At 44.5% G+C, this 22,222-nt stretch overlaps 1 protein-coding gene across 1 annotated transcript in view; it reads right to left on the bottom strand.

Moving 5' to 3' along the window:
* Positions 1–2,620: 2,620 nt before the first annotated feature.
* col22a1 (collagen, type XXII, alpha 1) overlaps positions 2,621–22,222 on the bottom strand; it is a 46,554-nt gene continuing 26,952 nt past the window's right edge. The window contains exons 24-64 of the mRNA XM_070847087.1: positions 22,140–22,193; positions 21,990–22,043; positions 21,820–21,873; positions 20,288–20,341; positions 20,104–20,148; positions 19,953–20,015; positions 19,692–19,745; positions 19,434–19,475; positions 19,310–19,342; positions 19,063–19,116; positions 18,442–18,495; positions 18,298–18,351; positions 18,168–18,221; positions 17,999–18,052; positions 17,055–17,159; positions 16,205–16,249; positions 15,598–15,675; positions 15,465–15,500; positions 15,328–15,381; positions 15,038–15,082; positions 14,114–14,149; positions 13,911–14,024; positions 13,559–13,612; positions 13,197–13,250; positions 13,031–13,084; positions 12,833–12,886; positions 12,602–12,655; positions 12,429–12,482; positions 12,234–12,287; positions 12,100–12,144; positions 9,957–10,010; positions 9,113–9,166; positions 8,904–8,957; positions 6,166–6,237; positions 6,033–6,068; positions 5,892–5,936; positions 4,877–5,056; positions 4,685–4,751; positions 4,374–4,556; positions 2,913–2,990; positions 2,621–2,814 (exon numbers count right to left, since the gene is read on the bottom strand). Of these exons, the coding sequence (XP_070703188.1) occupies positions 2,621–2,814; positions 2,913–2,990; positions 4,374–4,556; positions 4,685–4,751; positions 4,877–5,056; positions 5,892–5,936; positions 6,033–6,068; positions 6,166–6,237; positions 8,904–8,957; positions 9,113–9,166; positions 9,957–10,010; positions 12,100–12,144; positions 12,234–12,287; positions 12,429–12,482; positions 12,602–12,655; positions 12,833–12,886; positions 13,031–13,084; positions 13,197–13,250; positions 13,559–13,612; positions 13,911–14,024; positions 14,114–14,149; positions 15,038–15,082; positions 15,328–15,381; positions 15,465–15,500; positions 15,598–15,675; positions 16,205–16,249; positions 17,055–17,159; positions 17,999–18,052; positions 18,168–18,221; positions 18,298–18,351; positions 18,442–18,495; positions 19,063–19,116; positions 19,310–19,342; positions 19,434–19,475; positions 19,692–19,745; positions 19,953–20,015; positions 20,104–20,148; positions 20,288–20,341; positions 21,820–21,873; positions 21,990–22,043; positions 22,140–22,193 (2,676 nt within the window). The remainder of the gene's footprint in view (positions 2,815–2,912; positions 2,991–4,373; positions 4,557–4,684; positions 4,752–4,876; positions 5,057–5,891; positions 5,937–6,032; positions 6,069–6,165; positions 6,238–8,903; positions 8,958–9,112; positions 9,167–9,956; positions 10,011–12,099; positions 12,145–12,233; positions 12,288–12,428; positions 12,483–12,601; positions 12,656–12,832; positions 12,887–13,030; positions 13,085–13,196; positions 13,251–13,558; positions 13,613–13,910; positions 14,025–14,113; positions 14,150–15,037; positions 15,083–15,327; positions 15,382–15,464; positions 15,501–15,597; positions 15,676–16,204; positions 16,250–17,054; positions 17,160–17,998; positions 18,053–18,167; positions 18,222–18,297; positions 18,352–18,441; positions 18,496–19,062; positions 19,117–19,309; positions 19,343–19,433; positions 19,476–19,691; positions 19,746–19,952; positions 20,016–20,103; positions 20,149–20,287; positions 20,342–21,819; positions 21,874–21,989; positions 22,044–22,139; positions 22,194–22,222) is intronic.

Below are 22,222 nucleotides of genomic sequence, written 5' to 3'. Positions count from 1 at the left end.
AACCTTCTGTACATTTGAACTTTGATGTACTTAAAGCTGCTCTCTGCCACCTGGATGGAAGGAGCCATAATGTACTGTAACTGCAAACATTTGCTGATGTAGTTTAGTGATTTCCCAAAAGGCAGAGCTGCTCTGAAGGCAAAAACCTCGACTTAAAGCTTTTGTTGGCTGAGTAATGCTACGTCAAAAAGCCGCCAATTAGCCTAGCATACCCGGCTAATCTTAAACTAGCTATTTTGAGCTGTTAACGCAAGCTAGTGGGTCCAGCCTGCTGAATGTCTAATGTCTCGTGCCGGGGCAAATAATTGATGAGTTACCCATTTTGAATGCTTTCTATTTTGAGACCACAAAAAAAAAAAAAAGACCTTTGGCTTTTACACCAGTTTACAACTTTCTTTAAAAAATAACATCCAACCACTGTAATTTAAATTGAGCCTGTGTAACTCTAATTCAGTGACCTTTGCCCACATACAGCAACAAAGTGAAAGATGCAGGACGATGAAGGTTAAACCCGACCTTTTTGCTAACATTAAGCTAAAACTCACCACCATAAGCAACTTGGTCATACCAGACCAAGTGAGCAACAAAACCCCTGAGTGCACCGAATTTTTTTTTTTTTTACATTTTGTTGCTTCTGAACTCAACTTTTGGCTTGTAAGATGAAGAAATGACATAGCCTTGCTTTACCTGGACAAATTAAACTACTCCTGCCTCCAGAGCAGCAGAGAAAAATACTGGTCATGCCTTACTAACATCTTCAAAGATAAAGTTATGTCACATTCTTCATGCATGACCTTCCATTAGGTAACCTGAGCAAGAGATGAGAAGCACGAGTGGCCCGTATAGTGATCATCTATAACCTGTAGGTCAGAGTGTATGTCTAAGTTCAGATAAGTATTCTGTTCCTGAAAATTGCTCCCCCCCACTTCCCTGTTGTGTTTCTTCGTGTTTGCTATTTCATAGCTTCTAGATGACCAGCACATCATCTGGGGAGAGGTGTAATTGGTCCATGAGGGACGTAAGGCGAACCATCTTCCCAATGGTTACCACAATGGTCTGGTCATCAAGATGCAGGGAAGCAACTCCCTAATTTCGGGTTCCAGGGGACAAAATAAGAAAAGCAATGTCTTTTCAGAGCGGGGCCGAGCTGCCCGGGCACCGCCACCGCTTAGGCGCTTAATAAGCCTCAGCGAACAGAAAGGAAGTGACACATTTAGAGAAAGCGCTGTGAGACAAGCAGCTTTTCAAGAAAGGTGAACAAAGGCGGCAATTATACCACCTCCTTAAAGCTGTTTACTGCTCACGTATTTGCATAACTCAAAGAGAGAAGGTCCAGAGCCACTTCATTAAACATAAAAGTACAAATCTAACAGTGACATTTCTCCCCGTCTAGGCTTCTCTCTTTTTAGACTTAATAGACGTCCTGTGGGTGACTTTGGAACAAATGATTGCATGGCATGTATGAATTATGCATACGTGTCATATTGCTACTTTTTTTTCTCCAGATTTTCAAATGACTTTCATTTCAAAACGAGATATTCACCTTTAAATGGAACAAATTCATACAAAATGATTGACGGCGTCGGTACTGTGTTGCATTTTTTTTCAGGCAAATAACAGAATTTTGGAATGAAATCCTTCACCTCTCTCCCAAAGCTTGAAACAACACTGCCAAGGCTGGTATTTATGTGTAATTTTTGCTGCCTCCTTGTTTATTCCCAGAATAAAATCTTGTTTCGTTTCAGTCCAAATAAATCAGACATGTTTTTGCACATTTCAATTTGTTTAAAGGGGGACTATTTCTAAAAGTTATTTTCATTTCTGCTTTGAGCTGTCGATACTGTCCAAAAGAAGAACGCTGCTACCAGCTTGGAGGCAAAGAAGTGCACAAATGTGGTCATTCATCACTTTCCACACTGACTCATTAACACTCCTCCTACACAAAATCACTATTGGTGTTTGAGACTGTGCCTCACACTGTCTGTCCTCCCCCCCTTCCCATCAACGACAATAAAACAGATAATTCCCTTGACAGAGTAATCACCAATGGACTAGAAGAAGATCCCTAGTGAGGGATCAGTTTAGCGAGCAATAACTGGCATCTATTGCTTGATGTGGGACAGTGTGGGCTGTGTAACTGATGCATAACAGTGTGAGGCAGGGGAAAAAAAAAAAAAAGAGAGACTGTGGGTGCAGACAGACTCCTGCAAGAAAACGCAGAGCTTAACTTTTGAGATAATTACTGATGAAACGATACAATATCAGACTCCCAAATCTTTACTCCCGACAGGGGGGGTTTAAGGGGAGGGAATTGCTTCATCCTTCTAATCTCCCTATATATTTTACAGGAAGCATGCAACTGAGGAAAAAAAAAAAAAAAAAAAAACTGTAGCTGCCCTCTTTAGCCCATATTAAATCTGAAAAAAGTCCCTCAATGCTTAATCCCCGTCCAAACCAAGCTTCATACCAAAAAACAAACAAAACAAAGAATCTGACCGGCAGCACGTTGCTTCAGCCTCCATACTGAGGTTATCTTGAAAAAGAAAAGTTCTTGATTCAGACCGACACGACCAAGTTCATAAATACAGCTGGACTTCAAGCTCCTTGTGTCTCTTCTTTCTTAAGTCCCCTTGACGTTTTTGGTGTGGGGTCTGTGTGCCAGGCTGGCGTAGTAGGCACACTGGGTGGGATCACATTGGCCAGTAGGACCTGGAGGTCCAGGCTGACCGTGGGGGCCGGGGTTTCCTGGCTCTCCCTGGGCTCCGGCTTGTCCCGGGCTTCCATCTTTGCCATAGCCAGGCAGACCGGCTGGACCTGTCGTAGGAAGAGGACCAATGAGTGGCGCCAAATTGGGTGAAACCAACCTCATCCGAGTGATTGTAATAAGTAAGAAGTAAGAGACTGGTCATTACCTATCGGGCCAGTGGGGCCTTGTTCTCCTCGTTCACCGATGCCGGCTTCTCCCTTTTCTCCTTTTGCTCCTCTCTCACCTGGAAGAGGCAGGAAACCCGAACAGTTTAGTTTAGATGTAGTGGAGCAATCTGTAGGAAAACTCAACTGTAAAACCGACACGTTGTGGTTTTACAGAGGCTCATGTCCCAGACTGCTTCTTGGCAGCTGCAGTCACTTCCTGGAGTTTCCATTGGTTCCATGGCAACTGTGATGCCATGACAGGATTCCAGGAAATCTCTGTGTTCGCCCAAGAAATGGGGATGTTTTTACACATTTTGTACATATTAAACACACGAGGATATAATGTGCTTGTTAGTGAGCTTTGAAGGTGCTGGCAAGTGCATTAAGCTACCTTTAGGATGAACTATGCCAGCAGCATCCCTCTGTTTTGTGCTACACTAAGCTAACTGTGTCCTAGCGGTAGCTTCATAATTAGCCCGCAGACCCTTTTACAAAAGCAATTTTTCAGAATATTTCCCAAAATAAATGGTCTCAGTTGCTCCTCAGATGTCTATAGAGAGAGTAAATGCCTGAAGAGTGGCTGAGAAGTGCTAATGCAGTCATCAAAAAACAGGCACTCGTTGGATCCAAGGACATATCATGTGACCAAGAAGAGCTGGCAGAGAGGCTAAACTCACGCTTTCACTTTTCAGTAAGTCGTAACAATGCCAAGGCACACTGCAAAAAATCAGAAGTCTCTAATTATTGAGCTAAGTGCGTTTCTCTGCCATTCTTTTGTTCCATATCTATGAATACATTTGTTGTCACTCCCCAGTCACTTCTCTGCTCTTTGCAAGTGATCAGCTTCAGTGAAGTCCTGGAGCCTGAACTGAGGATCGACACTGGACCATTTTTTAAACATTGTTCTATGGAATTATTTTTCTTAACCTTAAAAACACTGATTCCCTGTTAGAACTTAGCAAACTACATACACACCCACTTGACACAGCATCTGTGCCAATTATCCAATCAAGCTGACACTAACCCTTGTACGTCTGTGGGCTGCTACTTGTTTTTACATGCCCTGGAGAAGACTGGGCACTGAGCCCACTGATTAAAAGCTTTTTAATTTTTTGCAAAGCTGTGTGCCTTGGTGTTCTGTGGTTTTGACAAGCTGATCCCAAAGCAAAGTCTAAGGTTTCATGGTTTTATGCCTTTAGATGCCTTTTTTAATGATGCGTGAGTGTACGTTCCCTTCTATCACTGCCACAGATGTCCTTCCCTGTCAGCCAGCTGCTAATACAGAAAGGGATTTGATTACGAATATATTCTCTTGAACACATCAAGCTTGACTTATTCGTGTTTGATTGAGGGAAGCTGTGAATTCAGCACAGTCTCATGTTTGTGTTTCAACAATCAGAACGGATATAGTGAAGGAACGAGAACACACAACCACACACTGCGCTGTGCCTTTGTCCCACCTTTAGGGCCCATGGGTCCCCTGGGTCCTTCTCCTCCATTCTGTCCAGGCATGCCGGGCTCTCCGGGAGGGCCAGTTCGTCCAGTGCTGCCGTCCTTACCGGGCAGGCCTGGAGGTCCTGGGCGGCCCACTGTGCTCTTCACGTGGGCTGGCTGGATCTGAGCCATGAGGTAAGCCAGTTTGGCTAGACACAGAGGAAACGTTACTGACAGGTCAAATGACTGTACGAAGGTGATCCCAGATCAGATCAGATCAGCCCAGACAGAGGAGCTGTCTCTCTGAGATCTACAGGCATCACGACGGCTTCCTCACCATCTAGCTGTTTTGCCAGCTCCTCCTGGATGAGCCGTCGCATCTGCTCCAGTGATACCGACTCCCCCTGAAACAACGGAGGTGTGAAGGTTGAACTCAATTATTCATATCTCATCTGCCGTCTACATTACTGCGGCCTGGACGCGGTTTACCAAACTAAACAAGTTCGCAGCTCTCAGAAATATGACTCACCCTCTGGCCTGGGAGACCAGGGTTTCCTGAAGGTCCCTGTGGCCCAGGAGCTCCCATTTCTCCTGGTGGTCCGGACATGCCCATCATCCCTGTGTGGCCCTTTCTGCCTGGCGGTCCAGGGTTTCCGGGCATACCCGGTTGAGCTGATTGTCCTTTATCCCCCTTCATACCCGGGTCTCCCTGGATTAGATTAGCAGCAGTTGTAAGATTTTAAGAAGTAGCTTCACAGTGGTACTGACAGATTAGTGAGGAAAGCCTTTAAGGGATTATTTCATTAGGGAGCATTTTCCTCATGTACTCACTCGTGCATTTGTGTCCGTTTTTTGTCGTGAGGGCATCTGTATTCCTATCCCTTTTTGGATTAATACTGTAAATTGTTAGATATCAGCGTTCCTGTAGTCCTCGTATGTTTTTCTATATGATTAACTACCAATAAAATGTACAAAACACAATATTTGAATCATCCTCCTAAATCCATCAATACTATTGTAGCCTATTTGAACCCAACTATAAAATGTCAGTAGAACAAAGGTGTAAAATACATGTCAGTGCTGTGCTCGGCCACACTGCAGGACCCACGTGGGCCAAGCTTCATGCTGCACTGCCCAAACAGATGTGGTGAAAACTGAGAAAAACCTCGCTTAATGTCTTAAACGATCTGCATCCTGTAAAGTCCTGCTGTGGTGGTTACTAGCAGCTCACTGCTGTTCTCTGCACAGATGGCTCTGACACTGGGGAGAAAGCTGCTTCTGAGGGCCCCGCAGCGCTTCGGGGGACCACCAACCGCAGCAGTTCAGCTCCAGCCAGGGACCGTTGCTGCTTCTCTTCCTCATTTTCTCTCCATCGTCACTTTATCCCTTGTTTTCTGCTCTTGAGGTGAGTTTCTGTATTTGCTTGTGTTTCCTCTCCTCTCTTTGAATCCTATTCATTGCAGCAGTGTGTGTGTGTGTGTGTATTGCATCATCTGAGAGACGGCTCCTCTGAGCACATTATCTGTTGACATCCGAACGCTCACCTTATCTCCTTTGACGCCACGATCACCAACTCTGCCTGGCATCCCCTACAGAACACCAGGAGTGTGAGCCAGGAATCTGTAATTATAACATCAGACTAGTCATCGCTGGTTTTTAGGAGGGGTGGGGGTGGGGGGGCTTACCTGTTTTCCTTCTGGGCCAATCGGACCAGGTGGACCCTGGAAGTGGAGATGAAAGTCAACATCACCCATAGCCGGTCATATTTGTGAGCCGCAATTAATCTTTTCATCAGAATACGTAGAATGTCCCACTCACCGCGGGGCCTTTGGGCCCACTAAAGCCTGGTAATCCTGGGTTGCCGGCCTCTCCCTTGTCTCCCCTAAGACCCTGGTGACAGCAGAGACATGGCCGCTGGTCACATGGCACGCTGCGCTTGTATTCTCGCTCATTACCGAGGATTCAGCAAGATTAACATTTAGCCGCAGTTCTTATCAACATGCAGCAGTGCTGTGGATAAAAATCTCATGGGCCAATCCTGCGGTGGGACACGGCAGCTTGAAGAGATTAAAATTCATATTTACAAGGGGACATATGTGGGTCTGAAGACAAGCTGGTCGTGAAAACCACAGAGCGTAGGAATTTAGTCATGTTTGCAGAAATGAGAGACTCTTTTGCCTCCTGTTTTTCTAAACTGATCTCCTTTATAGTCTTGAATGGATACACTATCTGCTCTGCTCCTCCACTCATTACACCCTCCTTTAACTGTGGCGAATCTGACCATCTTGATAACATTTTTGGCAATATCTGATTCTGCCTCTAAATACCCTCGCCCTCCACTGGAGTCACTCTCTATCTCCTCTCCCAGCGTTTCCTGCATGTGGCTCCTGCCCTCCTCCTCCCTCCTCCTCCCTCCTCCAGGCTGATCTGCTCCCTCTGCTGACTGATATCATCGACTCCTCTCCGATAGCCGGCTGCATATCGTCCGCCCTCCAGTTAGCAACAGTTCCCCCACCTCCCGGGAAACCATCCCGCAAGCCGGTGCGTTCAGCCCCATCCGATTCTTCCAAGAACAGATTTTCCTCGCAAATGATGCCGACGTGTTCAATTAAAAATTCTCCTCACACTAAAGTCTCAAAAGATCGCCCTGTCTTTATCTACCACCGTTCCCTTCCACATCATATCTATCATGACCTCCCCCTTCCCCTTCATCTGCAGCCCCCAGTGTCACCCTATAAACTCCGTATTCGCTACACTCACAGACTCTAATTAACCTCATCTGTGCGCTCTGTGATATTGTGAGAGTACATAGAGTACAAAGGCTGCGAAAGCTTTATGAGGACTGGGGACGTGTTCCCCCGGGGAGTCATATTATGAACGAGAAAAATCAGCATTGTAGACAGGAAGTGCTACAGAGGCCTAACTCCTCAGCCCCAGATCTGTTTCACTGTCAGACTTGCCGTGTTCAGCCCCAACCGTCGGTAGAAACCACTCGAGGGCATTTATCAGACTTCACACAGCTCCCTTTTTCTCCCCAACACCTGTAAACACACTTTGATGTGTGAAATTGGTGGATTTCCCCTTTAATACCTGATGTCACACATACAGAGTGAGGATGATTTGTGATCATTTGGCTTACATTTACATCTATCATTAAAATGCTACTCTGGTATGATGGCAGACTTCCTTTTGACTTAAAGGTGCAGTATGTAGGATTTAGGGGGCATCTTCAGACAGAAATGATATAATATCTTCAAAATTATGTTTTTAGTAGTCCACCTTGTTGCACTGCCATGTTGCTACAGTAGCCCACAGGGGACAAACAGGGTGTTTCCCATAAGTAGCAGCCTGAATTCAGTGATACCGATGCAGTGGTTGGAAGACAGAGAAAAGGAAAGCTGAGGGACACCATTTTGTGTTTTGACAAATGGAGGATTGGTCCTTTTATTTGACACAAGAAAAAGCAAAGGAGGGTGAGTTCCAGTCAGTCACAGTGGTTTCTCCTACACGCGTGGGGATGTGTGAGCAGGGGATGTTGTAATCTGCAACATCACCACAAGAGGTCACTAAATCCCACGCACTGCACCATTAATTAACTACCAAATCTGAATATCTCTCGGATTTCACTCCTCTGTATTGTTTCGGGGGAGTGGGCCGTGATGGGGGGCGACACAGCTCTGCAGAGCGGCACACAAGACAAACGGCACACTGTTCCATTCCCACACTTTTTTGTTCCAAATGAGAGGCACTGCTGGCCACTCTCAGAGGCATGTGGGTGATCAGATCTTCATCGTTGTTTGGAAATATTTACCCTTGGATGCGGTGCATTTTTCCATCAATTGAATTAAAATGCCGTCATTTAACTGCCTGTTAGGGCTTCGTGAATATATTTACTGCTTTTCTACCACATCTTGGCTGACACCTCTAACTCAAGGACAACCTTGACAAGGCTGAGCTTTGTTCCCACCGATGCACGCTGCCTTCCCAAGCCCCATGTGACCTTGCTTACATTCTGCATTGTCAGATGAGTCAGACCCTTTTGTCACAGGGGACTGTGTGTGGGTATTTGTCTGTGGATGCACTGGTGAAACTCAGAAGCTTCACCCCCGCTGAGGGAATCACAGGCCTGGAGCCGGTGTGAGACGTTCCACTCCAACCTGTTCCCCCGTGCGCTCATATTCCTTGGCAATCACTTCTCTCCTGCTGGCAAGCAACCTGGCCGACTCCTTCCAATCCCATCTCCCCCTGGGGAATGTGATGTTCCCGCCCCACTCTGCAACATTTACTCCAGTCTTCCATCACAACCCGACAGCTCATCTCATCACATCCTCCTCTTGCCTACAGTGATATCCCACACACACTAACTGCTCTATCAGCCCTGAAAATGCCACTTTCCCCAAATATTCTTCCCTGCCTTATTTATTCCATTGATCCTTTTTTTGTCTTTTTTTTTTTATTAAATACGCTCTTTCTGTGAAGGTCATCACGCTTTTTACTGAGGTGTACAGGTGTTTCTGTTGTTTTAAGACTATGTACGTCAGAAACAGGTTACTCACTGGAGTTCCAGGGAGTCCAGCTTTCCCCGATGGTCCCGGCTCACCCAGGCTGCCCTGGGATGCAAAAGAAAGAAGACAGAATGAGAAAAGAAGGGACAGAAAGAGGAATGACTTGAGTGCAGCTTTATGTCCACGCCTATATGTCTGCTTGACACTGTGCTGCGTCTGCCTACTGCAGACGGCCCCGCAAGTGATTGAGCATGACTCACCGGCTCTCCTCTGAGTCCAGTGGGTCCTTCCCGACCTGGAGGTCCCATAGAGCCCTGCGGAAACGAAAAAAAAAAAAAAAAGGCAGTCTTATCATATCACAAGCTGAAAACACAGGAACTTGATCCTATTGCATCATGATGAAAAAAACTGCAGGCTTGGCCATTTTCATCAACACAGCCTCCCTACTGTACTGTAGCACTGGGTTAAATTTGAACTCGTCTTTTTGTGGAAGGAGTAGGTGGAAAAAAAAACAAAAAAAAACTATTCTTCCTTTTGGAGACTTGTGTTGTGAGAACATTCTGTCTCCAAGCCCCACAGCCACAGCATGAGTTGGGTAAAAAAAAAAGGGCTTTTGGTGAAGAGTTATATCCTGCTACTACACGAGTGGAGGGGATAAAAGTGCCGCAGCCTTTAAAATGTGTATGTGAGAGGGATTTCAGTTTGTCCTTTGTGTGAGTTTCATCCCATTCTTCCTTCATTCAACAATGTCGAATGATGTAAAGCTCCTAAGGTTTAAAATCTTACACTAGTGCTGGATCTCTTGTGTTTTGCAGACATGATTGAAGATTGTTTGGTCTGCTCTCCAAACTTTCTTTCTTATCTTAGGAGCATTATCTGCATTCCCACAATCAATGGAGGGCCAGGTCCAGACAGAAATAATGATTACTCTCAGGGACTGGAAGGAGCCTCAGCAGCGGCTCCTTTTCAGAACTGTATGGCTGAGCCGAGAAGGGGATGCTGCACATCAAAGAATGGAGGGAATATTACGGAGGCCAGATATTGTGGTAACACGCTGTGTATTGCTTTTGTTTTTAAAAGTATCCCTTTGTGTTGGGTCCTCACCTCCTTCCCAGGTTTGCCATCACGTCCAGGTGATCCAGGCTTTCCATCTTCTCCCTGTTTGGCACAAGAGAGGAGAAAAATATGAAATTGGAGAAACCTAATTTAAGAAAAGGAAAACTTATGTTGGATCAATGAAACCAAAACATTTCCATCCAGTCTGATCTGTTTTTTATACCAACTTTGATGTTTAAATTGTAGCGTTGTGTTCCTACAAAGCTTAGCTCAGCCACAAAGTGAGACACTGCTAAGTTAATGACTATGAAATTAAATCATTATACGATATCACGACATATTTCAAGCTCGTCCACTGACTTTAGTGTGCCAGTCTAAATAAAACCTGATGAGCTGCATTGCTGTGTGCCACTTTTCTGATTGACCAGTTTTGATTCAGCCACTTTATGTTCAGTGTATATTACGAGCACTAACATCTCAAAGTTATGTTCTTGCTCCACTTAGCATTCTCATATTTTAGCTGTGACGTTTGTGAGGCTGCTCAAATGCTGAAGAGATTCAAAAACGTATCATATACGGGGCATTTAGAGTAAAACTAAGAAATCTGGTTCATATAAAGAGCTTTGAAAACATTATACAGTAGCAGCATGTAATAGCACAGAGCACTAAAGCTGGCAGCAGCAAAAACAACAAAGAAACCAAAAAACATGTTCACTTTATTATTTATTATCGCTAAAGCTAATGGAAGCTAGTTGTTTGCTGCTCTATGGATAATTAGCCAACTTTTTGAGCATTAGCTTATCAGCTAAAATGTTGTAGCTGCTGTTAAAAGTCTGCAGAGTCACGTGAGCAGCAGGTGGAGGATTAAGTTCACCTTAGCAGGAGCTTTATTAAAGTTAGCTGGACATACCTGAACACACCCATCTCATTATCATGGAAAATATGAAGCTTGTATCTATTTCTAAGCTCCAATTTAACTGCTTATATGTGTAAAATGTGTACAGTTACATTTTTGCCTCATTTATTAACCATTTACAGCCTTTTGGTGTATATTGTATCAGAACAGATGAAAGCAGACTTGAGATCCAGAGACTTAATTATAAGGATTTATATGACACTTCTACATTAAGCTGGGCACAGTGCTAAATGTGTACTTGTTATTGGATGTCATTGTATTTGATATTGCATATCACCTTTCAATTTCCTGAATAACAGTGAGTCTCATTTCTGTATGACTGACATTTACAGAAAGCAATTATAAGCAGTGGAGGGTATTGTTAGTGCGTCTATGGAAACATTTCCAAGTCTCTAATAAGTAGTCGGCTGTCTGTCGGTGTGGCAGTGCGGGCTGTGGGGGCTATGGGGGCTGTGGGGCTGCCTCGCTGAGGCTCAGTCTGAGCTGTCTGTAATGAGCCATGCTATTGGTCACGCCGTCGTGCCAGAAACCTCTCCTGCGGGTGTGTGCTGCGAGAGAGACAAAGCATCAGATGCAGTGATTCTCGGACAGGGAAGATGTGTGTAAAAAGTGCCAAACATATCTTGACGGCACCCCAAAAACTGAATGTGGCTGTTTGCTATTACTTAAATAGTTGCACTTACGGCTGATGATCATACGGTGGAGATGATTGGGATAGTTCCACTTGTGTGATGAATGATTTGATGACATTTATGTGCTATATCTAACTTTCATGGGGCTGCGTTGGGCCTGTGGAGACACTAATGCCTCCTTCGCTATCTGCTGACTTGCTGTCAGGAAAACTGCACATCTCATCAAAATACAGTAAAAACACTGTCACCTAACATATACAAAACTGCATGGGCATAGAAATTTCTTCTTTTTCCACATAGTGTCACTTCCCCCAACCAATATTTAAAGTCAAACTGAGCACCACTGGCACAAAATGTGGAAGCCTTCACTGTGTGGCTAGGTTAAACAAGACATGTTGCTGTTTCTTGCCATTTGAAATCCTCTTATATAATCTACAGTATGTTGTTATTTTATTGTAGAAATTGGGGAAACTTAATTGCAGTTGCACTGTACCAGTGTGTAGTAATTGAGCCTTTACATTTAAAGCTAAAAACTGAGCTCAGTTGGCTTGACAAGTTTAATGTATATTAGGTCAACAGGGTTGTGTCTCTTTCCCCCCCATCAGGCAGGAAAACAGAGCTAAAGACATAGCAGCAGACTGACCTTAGGTCCTGCAACTCCCGGTTCTCCTCTGTGGCCCTTAAAGCCCTGTGCAGGAGGAGAAACAGCAGTGAATCAGTAACGCTTTGTGCACCGCCAGCTCCCTTCATCATATCTGTTTACTGGTGGTTACTTACTGGGAGTCCCCGGAGCCCAGGGTTTCCTGGCGGTCCAAGTTCACCTTGCTTGCCCTAAAATCAAACCAGATACATCGTCTGTCCACATTATACTATCACATGTTCCTAAAAGCAGACACTTTCTTGTAGTTGGTGTTCAACTTAATACCCTGTTTGGATCACTGAGCAGGTGAACATCTCTTCACATCTACTTACAGGTTCTCCTGTTTCACCCTGTCTGCCATCTTTTCCCATTTTTCCAGGCTGACCCTGCAGATCAATGGAATAAATTATTCATTAAAGACCTACGATTGCATTTACAACAGGCTGTTTACACTGCAGCAACTGGATGCATATTCATGACACTGTTCATCAAATCATCTTCTTACAATCAGGCCAGGAAGGCCTGGTGGTCCCTGGATTCCTTTGAGACCCTCTTTGCCCTGATGAAAACAAACAAACACAAACAGGTCACCGTCACCAAAGAAAAAGAAATGATTAATGGCCACTATTACCACACGGGCTGGCTGACCTACATGCTGGAGGGGGAAGGTTTGTACAGTAATGACACATGGGTAATAAGTTTTCTAAAGGGGAAAGTACATGGAGTGCAGCCTGACCTTTTCTCCAGGGGGTCCCGGGGGACCAGGAGGGCCAGGCTGTCCATCGTTACCCTGAAGAGGAGAGAGACATTTACAGTGGAGGTCAACAAAAATAGAATAGAACAGTGTGAGACAAACTCCAAACAAATGAGCCCTGTTTACTAACAGCTTAAGTGGTGATAAAACAGAGAAAATGAGGCCAAAATAGTAACTTACAGGTGAACCCATCAGGCCAGGAGTACCTGGATGTCCAGGGGGTCCTGGATGACCCTGTCGATACACAAGAAAGTGATTCAAATACAATAATGTGACTCACACCAGACAATAATGAGCTTTAAACACAGACAGCTAGGAGGGGACACGTCAGAAAGGACAAACATACTTTGTCTCCTTTGTCTCCGGGGCTTCCAGGAGGTCCTCGATCACCTTTAATACCCTGTGGTGGAAAAAGAAGAAAGCTCATATGAAATGTCACATTTCAGGACGGAAGCATCCATCTAAGAAACTAGAAAACAGAACCTGAAAATGCTGAAAGCATTACTAAAGAGGAGGGTGTAGCAATAGCTATGTTGGTTGGTGCTGTGTTGGTTTGAAATATGAGTCAGTTCCTTTCTTGGGTGCCGTTTTGATACTTAACTCCTCACCCAATTACTTGAACCTTGTGAGGTAAAACAAAAAAAAAAGGTTGACAAAAGCAATTCATTAGCGCTTGGCCCTGAGGGTGCGATTAGAGTGCAAACTTGCCTTTCCTCCGTCGGCTCCAGGGGGCCCCTGAGGTCCGGCGATTCCTGGCGGGCCCTGTAATGACACAGGCAGAGCATCAGTCTGTGTCCGGGCAGACGGTGCTCTGGTCCTAATCGTTCACCGCTGCCCCCAAAGGAGACCGAGCTAATGATGCAGACAGAGCCTCTCCATCCGTCACACCGACTGTAACTGATGATGACAAATGAGCGGCCGCACCCTCGTGCTTCACTTAATGCTCACACACACTTTGTAATACTTCTTTAAGGATGAGCAGAGTCATCAGAATAGTCTCAACATTACAGGAGAACCCAAGTTACAAGTTATGGGTGAATGTTGAATGACTGTGTCCTACTTGGTAACCGTCTTGACCGTTTTTCCCCGGGGCTCCCACGTGTCCTTTGTCCCCTGGGACTCCTGGGAGACCTGGTGATCCGGGTGGGCCTGCGGGGCAGTCTGAACAAACATCCTAAAAAGGTGGCAGAGACGTGTTTGAGATCTCAGGGTCTCAGGGTTCAAACATGTTCTCAGTGAGGAGGGGTGGAAAACGCTCCTTACCTTCAGATTTAGGTCCGAGAGGTCTGCTGCCTTGCCCTGAGAGACAGGGAGTGAGGAGTTAATCAGTCAGGGGGATTCAACGGCAAGCAACCTCCAAAAAGTCCTGATGCATTTAGTGTGGGCTACAGGGCCACACGTATGTTCAATTATGGGCTTCACACACAAGAGCACTGTGACTGTTACACAAACATTGAAGCACTCTATTGTCTACTGTTTGCTGTGAAATTAAGATTCCCAAAGAGGAAGTGTGTGTGAGTGTGTCCCATATTATGCAAAAATGCCCCTTTTAATGCCTTTTCAACTAAACCATGTGTCCCTGGTTTGCAGAGTGTCCCTCCAACTATGAGAACAGACCGTTCTCTCTCTGTTTCTCCTGCTCCACCTGTCAGTAAACGTGTGTGAAAACACGCTGGTTAGATTTGGTTCCCTTTATGATGTCATATGGGGAATCTGTTGATCATGTGACCTCCTCCAGCCCTTCGACAGGCTGACTGTACGAGAAAAATAATTTTTTTCTTTTTAACATGAAACCATGTACACCTCTTCTAGTCAGACCTCCAACTACAAGTACGAAATTGAAAATGAACAGAATAAGGGACCTTTAAGTTCTTGGACCTTATTTACTTTTATCGTGTGTAGTGGTTACTTTAAAACACTTTGTCAGTTTTTGAAAGGTGCTACATATATTACATACAATACAAGTTATTACTATCATGATTATTATTAACAATAAGCCTAAAAAATACTGCCTAATTTGTGAACATGGATAAAGTTTGTTAATTTGTGTGATTATTCTCTCCTTATATCCCACTGTATGCAGTATTCAGGCGTCATGTTGATTATATAGTGAAATGCAGTATGAAAACCTGGAGAGAGAGAAGACTTTCTACGTTAGAATTCCTTACAACCATTTTCTGTACTTACAGGCTCTCCTGGTGATCCCTTCTCCCCCGGTCTCCCTGGTAAACCCTGCATTTGGAATAAAGGCAGCAACACATTTTTCCTCATAAATCCATAAATCAAATAAACAAGTAAATAATTACAGGAATAAATATAAGATACAACCATGAAATCATGAAATAAAACTTAATAATAATAGTTTAGCACAGAGCCAGTTGTGTGATTGGCTGTTGCCTCAGTGTGAATGATCAGACAAGACCCCCATAGCATGTACAAATGATCTATTCATTCATTTATTCTTCTTTTGGGCTCACATTATGTCCTGCGGGGCCCTGAGGACCGGCGACCCCTGATGGACCCCTCAAGCCCTGGAACCCAGACACACAGATATTAGAGAGACATATTTCATAAACATGAGTGTAGTCGATATTCATCTTTCGGAGGTTTTTACCGCAGGTCCAGGCTCCCCGTTGTTTCCCGGAGGCCCCTACAAAAAGAGAAACATTGCATATTTCAAAATGTGTCAGAGGACGCAGCAGAGGAAGATGATGTGACGCAGGCTGTCGCTGATGCTTCCACTGTACCTGTGGTCCCACTTTGCCCTCCCCTGCAGAACCCCTGTCCCCTGGTGACCCGGGTTCTCCTTGTGACCCTGGTTGGCCCTGGGAGGAAAAAAGCGCAAAGTTTACTTCCCCTTTCTGCCCCTCAGGTAACGTCAGTTCAGCCATAATGTGGGCACGCGCTGCCATGCCCACTGATCCCAGAAATACCACTCTGGTTTTAATGTGTGATGGGGAAGCAAACAAACGAAAAAAAAAAAAAACCCAATCTGCAGTTGACATTTTTGGCGCTCTGAAGAGAAAACGTGTCGGTGATGGGGGTGAGTGATTTGACACCATAAATCCGGCTAACGCCCCAGTCTGCGCCCTCCACATGGAGCTCTTCACAGCGAAGAGACGGTCATAATCAGAGCAGTGGTCACACTGCACTGGACATAGAAATTGCTTTTGCTGCTTTCAACAAAAATGAATTGTTTTTCTTATCCATGCTAGAAAAAAAAAAAAAAAGTTTTCACATCAACAAAAGAGCACCTGTGCATGATAAAAAAAAAAAAACACCTCAGGCAAACTATAAAGCTTACACACACACACACACACACACACTTCCTCCAAACTTCTAGTATGACATTACCTTTGGCCCTGGGCGTCCCTCAATTCCCTGTGGTCCTGGATCTCCCTGTTACATCACAAATGACATCAATCAAGTTGTTTGCCACTCAAACCGTTCTGACTTAATGATTTCGAGCTGAAAGTGTGTACGAGCTGTGGCGAGGCCTCAGGGCCGCACCTGGCAGCCGTAAAAAGCCGAGCTGCTGTGCTGCTTTAATGTGATAAGTCTTAACAATGTCTTTCCTGTTTGCTGCTGCCTCGTCAGCAGACCGGCCACATGTCTGAGGTGAAAAATGATGAAGAGACATGTTGAGCTGCAGCGCAAAATTGTGCCTACTCAGACTCGTTTTCTCCCCCGTACAGCCGGTCATATTGTGCTGCGGTTCAAGGGTGATGTTTACATGCATGGACACATGTGGAATACATGAAAACACGGCGCATGAATGGTTTTTATTACTATTACAGTCCTCACTAACTTTATTTATATATATCACACAATGTGATACTGTCTGAAAGGGAGTTAGATGATTTTAATCATCAGCTGTTAGCTCATCAGAATTAAAGCTATCAGTGAGGTTGTTTCTCACTTTTAATAATAGGAAACTACATTTGTACATCCAGGTCCTCCTTGACAACAGTGCACCTCCCACAGCAGTAAACATCACACGGTAACTTATAATCAATACGACCAAAAACGTGGCACTTTTTGAACAAATCAATGTCACTTTAACGTGTCCCCTGATACCATAACACTTCTATATACATTCAAAACCTTCAGATGTGGATGGATGTTGTTCTGCTTGCTCTCAGCATCTCAGAGGAATACTCAAGCTATAAATATAATGTGACAGAAAAAAAAGCGTGCGCCTTACCCTTTGCCCGTCTTTCCCCTTCCCTGGTGGTCCGGGGGGTCCAATCACACCAGGCTCTCCAGATGGGCCTGTGGGACCTGATTGTCCTGGTTTACCTGATTCACCCTAAAATAAATGTAGTAGGAGCAGAGGAAAGAAGACTTTGTTATTTGTCACGGCGACAGCAGCTACATCAGCAGGTGCCTCTGATGCTAATATGTGAAGCCGTTACAATTCATACTGGGGTAGTGATTTTCGAAAGTACAGGAACTTTCGGGGTGGGGCTCGCAGCGTTGAACACTTCTGACCGTCCAAGTACTCACAGCATTTTATTTCAGCCACCATTTTTAAAAATCTGCAGGCGGAAACCGACTGTATGTACAGTTTGATTTATTGTTCACTGTGCTGCGACACATCAGTGAGGAGTCACAGGAGAAAGTCTGCTGGACTGGAATCAAGCAGTTATTGTGGTACAGTCACTTTCAAAAAGTTTTTCATACGTCAGCGGACTAATTGGCCTAACGCAGACAACAAGAAGCCGAAGGAACCTTTCAGTTCCTTGAAAAAAATCCTTGAGACTAAAGGTTCTGGGTACTTTGGGTGGAAGCGTGACTACAACCAAGTTTGGTGAGTGGCATGGTGGAAACAAAACAGTAAATGCAGTAAAAAGTGAAAAAAGCCAAAGAAAAAACAAAGACAATAAAAAATCCATGAGAGAAAGAAGAAAGCGTTCTGAATGTCTATTGTGGAGCTCCTTGGCTACACACACCTGCTGCTGCAGGACGGATTCGGAATTCAAAGGCTTCTCTGCTGAAACAATAATGGAGGACACACAAGGTCGCTCTCTCTCCTCTGCAATCTTACTGTCACTCTGCATTTCCAAAACCACTCCAAACATCGACAGTTACTTTTGAACATGCATCCAATCAAATAGAGCGATAGCTTTTTAAACGTAGGTGACTGACCTTGTCTCCCTTCTGTCCGGCTGGACCAGGAGGCCCAATGATGCCTGGTATGCCCTAAAAGAAAAACAGACAACTGGTGGTTCCACACTGAAGAGAACTGGCTGCGTATCGTAGATCACACAGACGTCGCTCTGGTACAGACAGTCACATGTATGCAAGCAAGACATACCACATTCCCCGGTAATCCACGAGGACCCTGAGGACCGGCTACACCAGGTGGACCCTGGGAGAAACACATCAGCCATTACGGTTGGTGCAGCGCAGTACAAAGGTGCACTACATTAAAGCAGACAACTTACGGGGTCTCCAACACGTCCCGTCTCTCCTGTTGGTCCGGTGTCACCTTTTGGACCCTGGAGTAACAAAACACGGAGAGTTCAGCGTATTCCACCTTAAATCAGCGCATAACGCACCGACTGGGAAGGGGATCACTAGTGTCTTACCAGTGGTCCAGGTGGTCCCTTAAAGCCTTGTTCACCAGGTAACCCTCGTTGACCCTTCAGAAAAGGCACATGCATCAGCAGAGTTTTAGTACTGTAGGTCTACTTGCCAACACAGATGCGTTTTCATGTGTTCTTGAATCGTTTCTCATGAAACTCCAAAGCTGTAAAGACTATTGTGATGTTCCAGATGACAAAGATACAAAAGTAACACAGGATGTAAATAACAACTTTCTGGCATGAAGGATTCACACCGTGTTCTGTGACAAATCATCTTCAGAGGGTGTCTGAGAAACATGCAGATGATGGGAATGAGTAACAGCATTTTGAAGTGTGTGTGTAGTAACTATGCTCCTTCAACCTAAATATACCAATATATTCTCCTCTGGTCTGCCTGATATACTGCACCTCTATAAAGTGAAATGGATAGAGGATCAGGCCGGTGCATTACTGTCTCTCACTGCTTAATGCACTTAGCCTATAAAGATAGTCCCCTGAGCCCCAGTAGCAGGACTGCCTAACTATTGCTACACCAAATCTCTACTGACACCTTGTGGTCATCTCTGCGTATTGCCAGCTGTAGTTTGAGCGAAGTCAAGGAGGGGAGAAGACTTAACAGCTCACCATCTCTCCTGGTTTCCCTTGATCCCCCTTCTCTCCCTTCTCTCCAGGTATTCCCTACAGGCAAGAACAAAACGAAGCATTTAGAGGTTTTGATGAAGAAAAGGAAGTAGAGGAAGAACAGATGGACGATATTTTATAAATCTAGAGCAGGATCATATTAATAAAAACCAACTACTTTTAAGGTATCAACTAAAAACAAAAACAGTAGCCATGTCTAATAATCTTGTAATAAAAGAAGTCCACTCACAGGTTCTCCGGGCTCGGGGATGACATTTGCCACCTGTGAAGAGAACACCAAACAGGGAATGATAATCTACCCTCGGTTGTGTCATGTACTGCAGACCACCACAAACAGCACAAGTTGTACTTACATTTCCCGGAGTGCCGGGCGGTCCCCGAGCTCCCACGTCGCCCTGAGGCAAGAGACAATATGTTCACACTGTCTGCATACTAATGGCCTTATTCCAGCTAATACTGAGGAATGAATGAGGACAACAACTCTGTAGCCACTGGAACGTGGGGAGATACACAGCCACAACGCCGCATTCGTTTTGGAACATGCTTGACATTTCGTTTGACCTCTTATGCTTGTGCAGCGCACAGAACGGCGTCTTTATTTCGGATTTTACCTTGTCGCCTTTGTCGCCTTTTGGCCCCATTTGTCCGTCCGGTCCTCTTTCTCCCTATCAGAGAGGAAAATCCAAAATCTAAAACATTTTTAAAGACCATATTTGGATATTTTCAATCGATACAGGCAAATTGTTTGAAATTGAAATTGAGACTTTTTTTAATTGGAAATAGGAGATGAGTGCGTGTGTTTGACTTGAGTTTATATAATCAGAAAGGAGTGACTTCAAGCAAATGGCTAATCAGCAACATGGTGCGCCTACCGAAACACCCCTGTCTCCTCTTGCTCCATCAGCACCTCGTTGTCCCGGGGAACCAGATTCTCCCTTAAAAAAACAAAACATACCTGTCAAATGATAAACTGTGCTTCATTATCTCACATAGAATCCCAAACCAACACAGCTGTGAACTCACTCTCTCCCCTGGAGGTCCTCTTGGTCCGGGAGGCCCATCATCACTCTGTGAGGGTGGGGGGGGGACACACGTGGCCATTAAAAAGTCAGATTTGCATATGGAAAATACACATGCTATCTCATGAGCTGCATATGTTCTCAGTCATGTCCGGTGTGTGTTTCTGGGTGCCATTAGGCCACAGTACCTTAGGCCCAGGCTTGCCGGGGAAACCATCTGCTCCACGCTCTCCCCTGGGGCCCTTCAGGTACACAACATTTTGATTTAGATGTCAGACTTAAAAAAAAAAGAAAACCCTGTATTTGCCAGAAACATTAGATACTGTGTGTAGTGGAGGTAAAAGCACCTCAGCTCAGTTTAGCCACCACATTCCTTTTATTGTGTCAATTAAATGTCTTTGTTTTAAACAAGCTGTTCTTTCAGAAGACTGTTGTTTGCTAGATGACAGTTGTTTGGCCTAATAATCATCAATAATCATGGTGAGTTAGAGCTCTGAAACCTGTTAGCTCCCCAGAAAGCTTGTTGTCTTGTTAACACACTTTTTTGTCAGCATTCTCCACTCTATGTCTAAAAGTACATGTGTTACTCAAATAGTACTGCCGAGCTAATTTTAGGTCACTGCGACTAAACTCCACAACAAGTTGAACATCATATAAAGATAAGTCGCTTCAGAATGATTCAAGACCCCCCTCCCTTCACAACTGGGTCCTGCATCACCCTGTCTGGTTTGTTTTGCAATGAGGACCGACTTGCTGTATATGATCCTGTTTATTACACGGCTTCATACTAAAGAAATCAACAGTTTGGGACTTAAAAATGATTTTAATGATTTTCTATCAGAACGGCGCTCATAGCAACGGTCTGCTATACAGAAGTAACAGACCGGAGAATGCTGCGATTGACCAATCAGAATTGAGTATTCAACAAAGCCATGTAATAAGTGATGGATAATGTGCAGAGAGCTGTTCGTTCTTGAGAAACTCCTCCTTTACATTATCCCACTTATTACACTGTTACTTGCTAAAGAAACCAGTAATTTGAGAGAAAATATTGACTTAAAAATGACTTCAGTGCTCCTGCTTAAATAGAAAAAAAAAGTCAGTGAGATTATCTGTAAAAACTCTCAAGATTAGCCTAATTAGGATTATAATTAAACAGGTTAAACTGGTTAAGATCACCTGGTAGAGTGCGTACCATTAAGACGTAATCCCTTCACTTTACTTCCTCTACTCGGTCCCATTAAATAAAGCATATAAATGACTGATGTGATGTGCATGTGCTCTTCCATAGTCTATGAGCAGAACGGCGTCCACAGCAATGCTCTGTTATTCACAGAAGTGGTCTGCTATTCAGGCTGTAGAGGCATAATTGACTAACTGATGATACAACAAAGCCGTGTAATAAACACGCTTGACATGTTCTTGCCTTGTAAAGCTGCCATGTCTAACACAAGAGCAAACATGTGCTTATTTACACGTCTACAAGACAGACAGCAACATTGGCATCCAGGTGAAGTCATTCAGCATCCCTCTAGCTTTGTCTTGGTGTTCAGACCTGAAATGTCTCTGGATCTTAAGCTGCTAGTTGCCAAACTTTGGTCACCTGCTAGTTGCTAACTCTGTCTGCTGTTTGCTCACATTAGAGCTATTGTTCACATAAACATCTTATGAGGTGCAGCTTTACCGTGAGCATGTAAAGTTATTCTAAAGGTTTACTGACCATAGCGCCGTCATTTCCAGGAAGACCATCCAGACCGTCTTTACCAGGGAGACCCTTTGAGGATCGGTGACAAAAGGTTGATATTTAGCGACATGAACAGCGAGACGACAGCAGAGCTCGAACAGCAATCATGACAAATGATTTTGTCAGAGAATCAAAAGTCGACTCACAGGCTTTCCAGGCTCTCCAGGTTTGCCTGAAAATCCAATTTCACCGGGTAGACCCTTGATGTAGAAAGAACATTACGTGAACATCGTCTTCATTCTGTTACAGACATATTTAAGAATCACTGATGATGATGTGTGTGTCTGACCACTTACAGGAGGTCCAGTGTGTCCTTGGTTTCCTGGTGGCCCAGCTGGACCCTGAGGCCCCTGCAAAGTAACAAAAATAACATCAGTGA

This window comes from Pempheris klunzingeri, chromosome 16, assembly GCF_042242105.1.
Source record: "Pempheris klunzingeri isolate RE-2024b chromosome 16, fPemKlu1.hap1, whole genome shotgun sequence".
Lineage (NCBI taxonomy): Eukaryota > Metazoa > Chordata > Actinopteri > Acropomatiformes > Pempheridae > Pempheris > Pempheris klunzingeri.
This window is presented reverse-complemented; position numbering and strand designations above follow the sequence as displayed.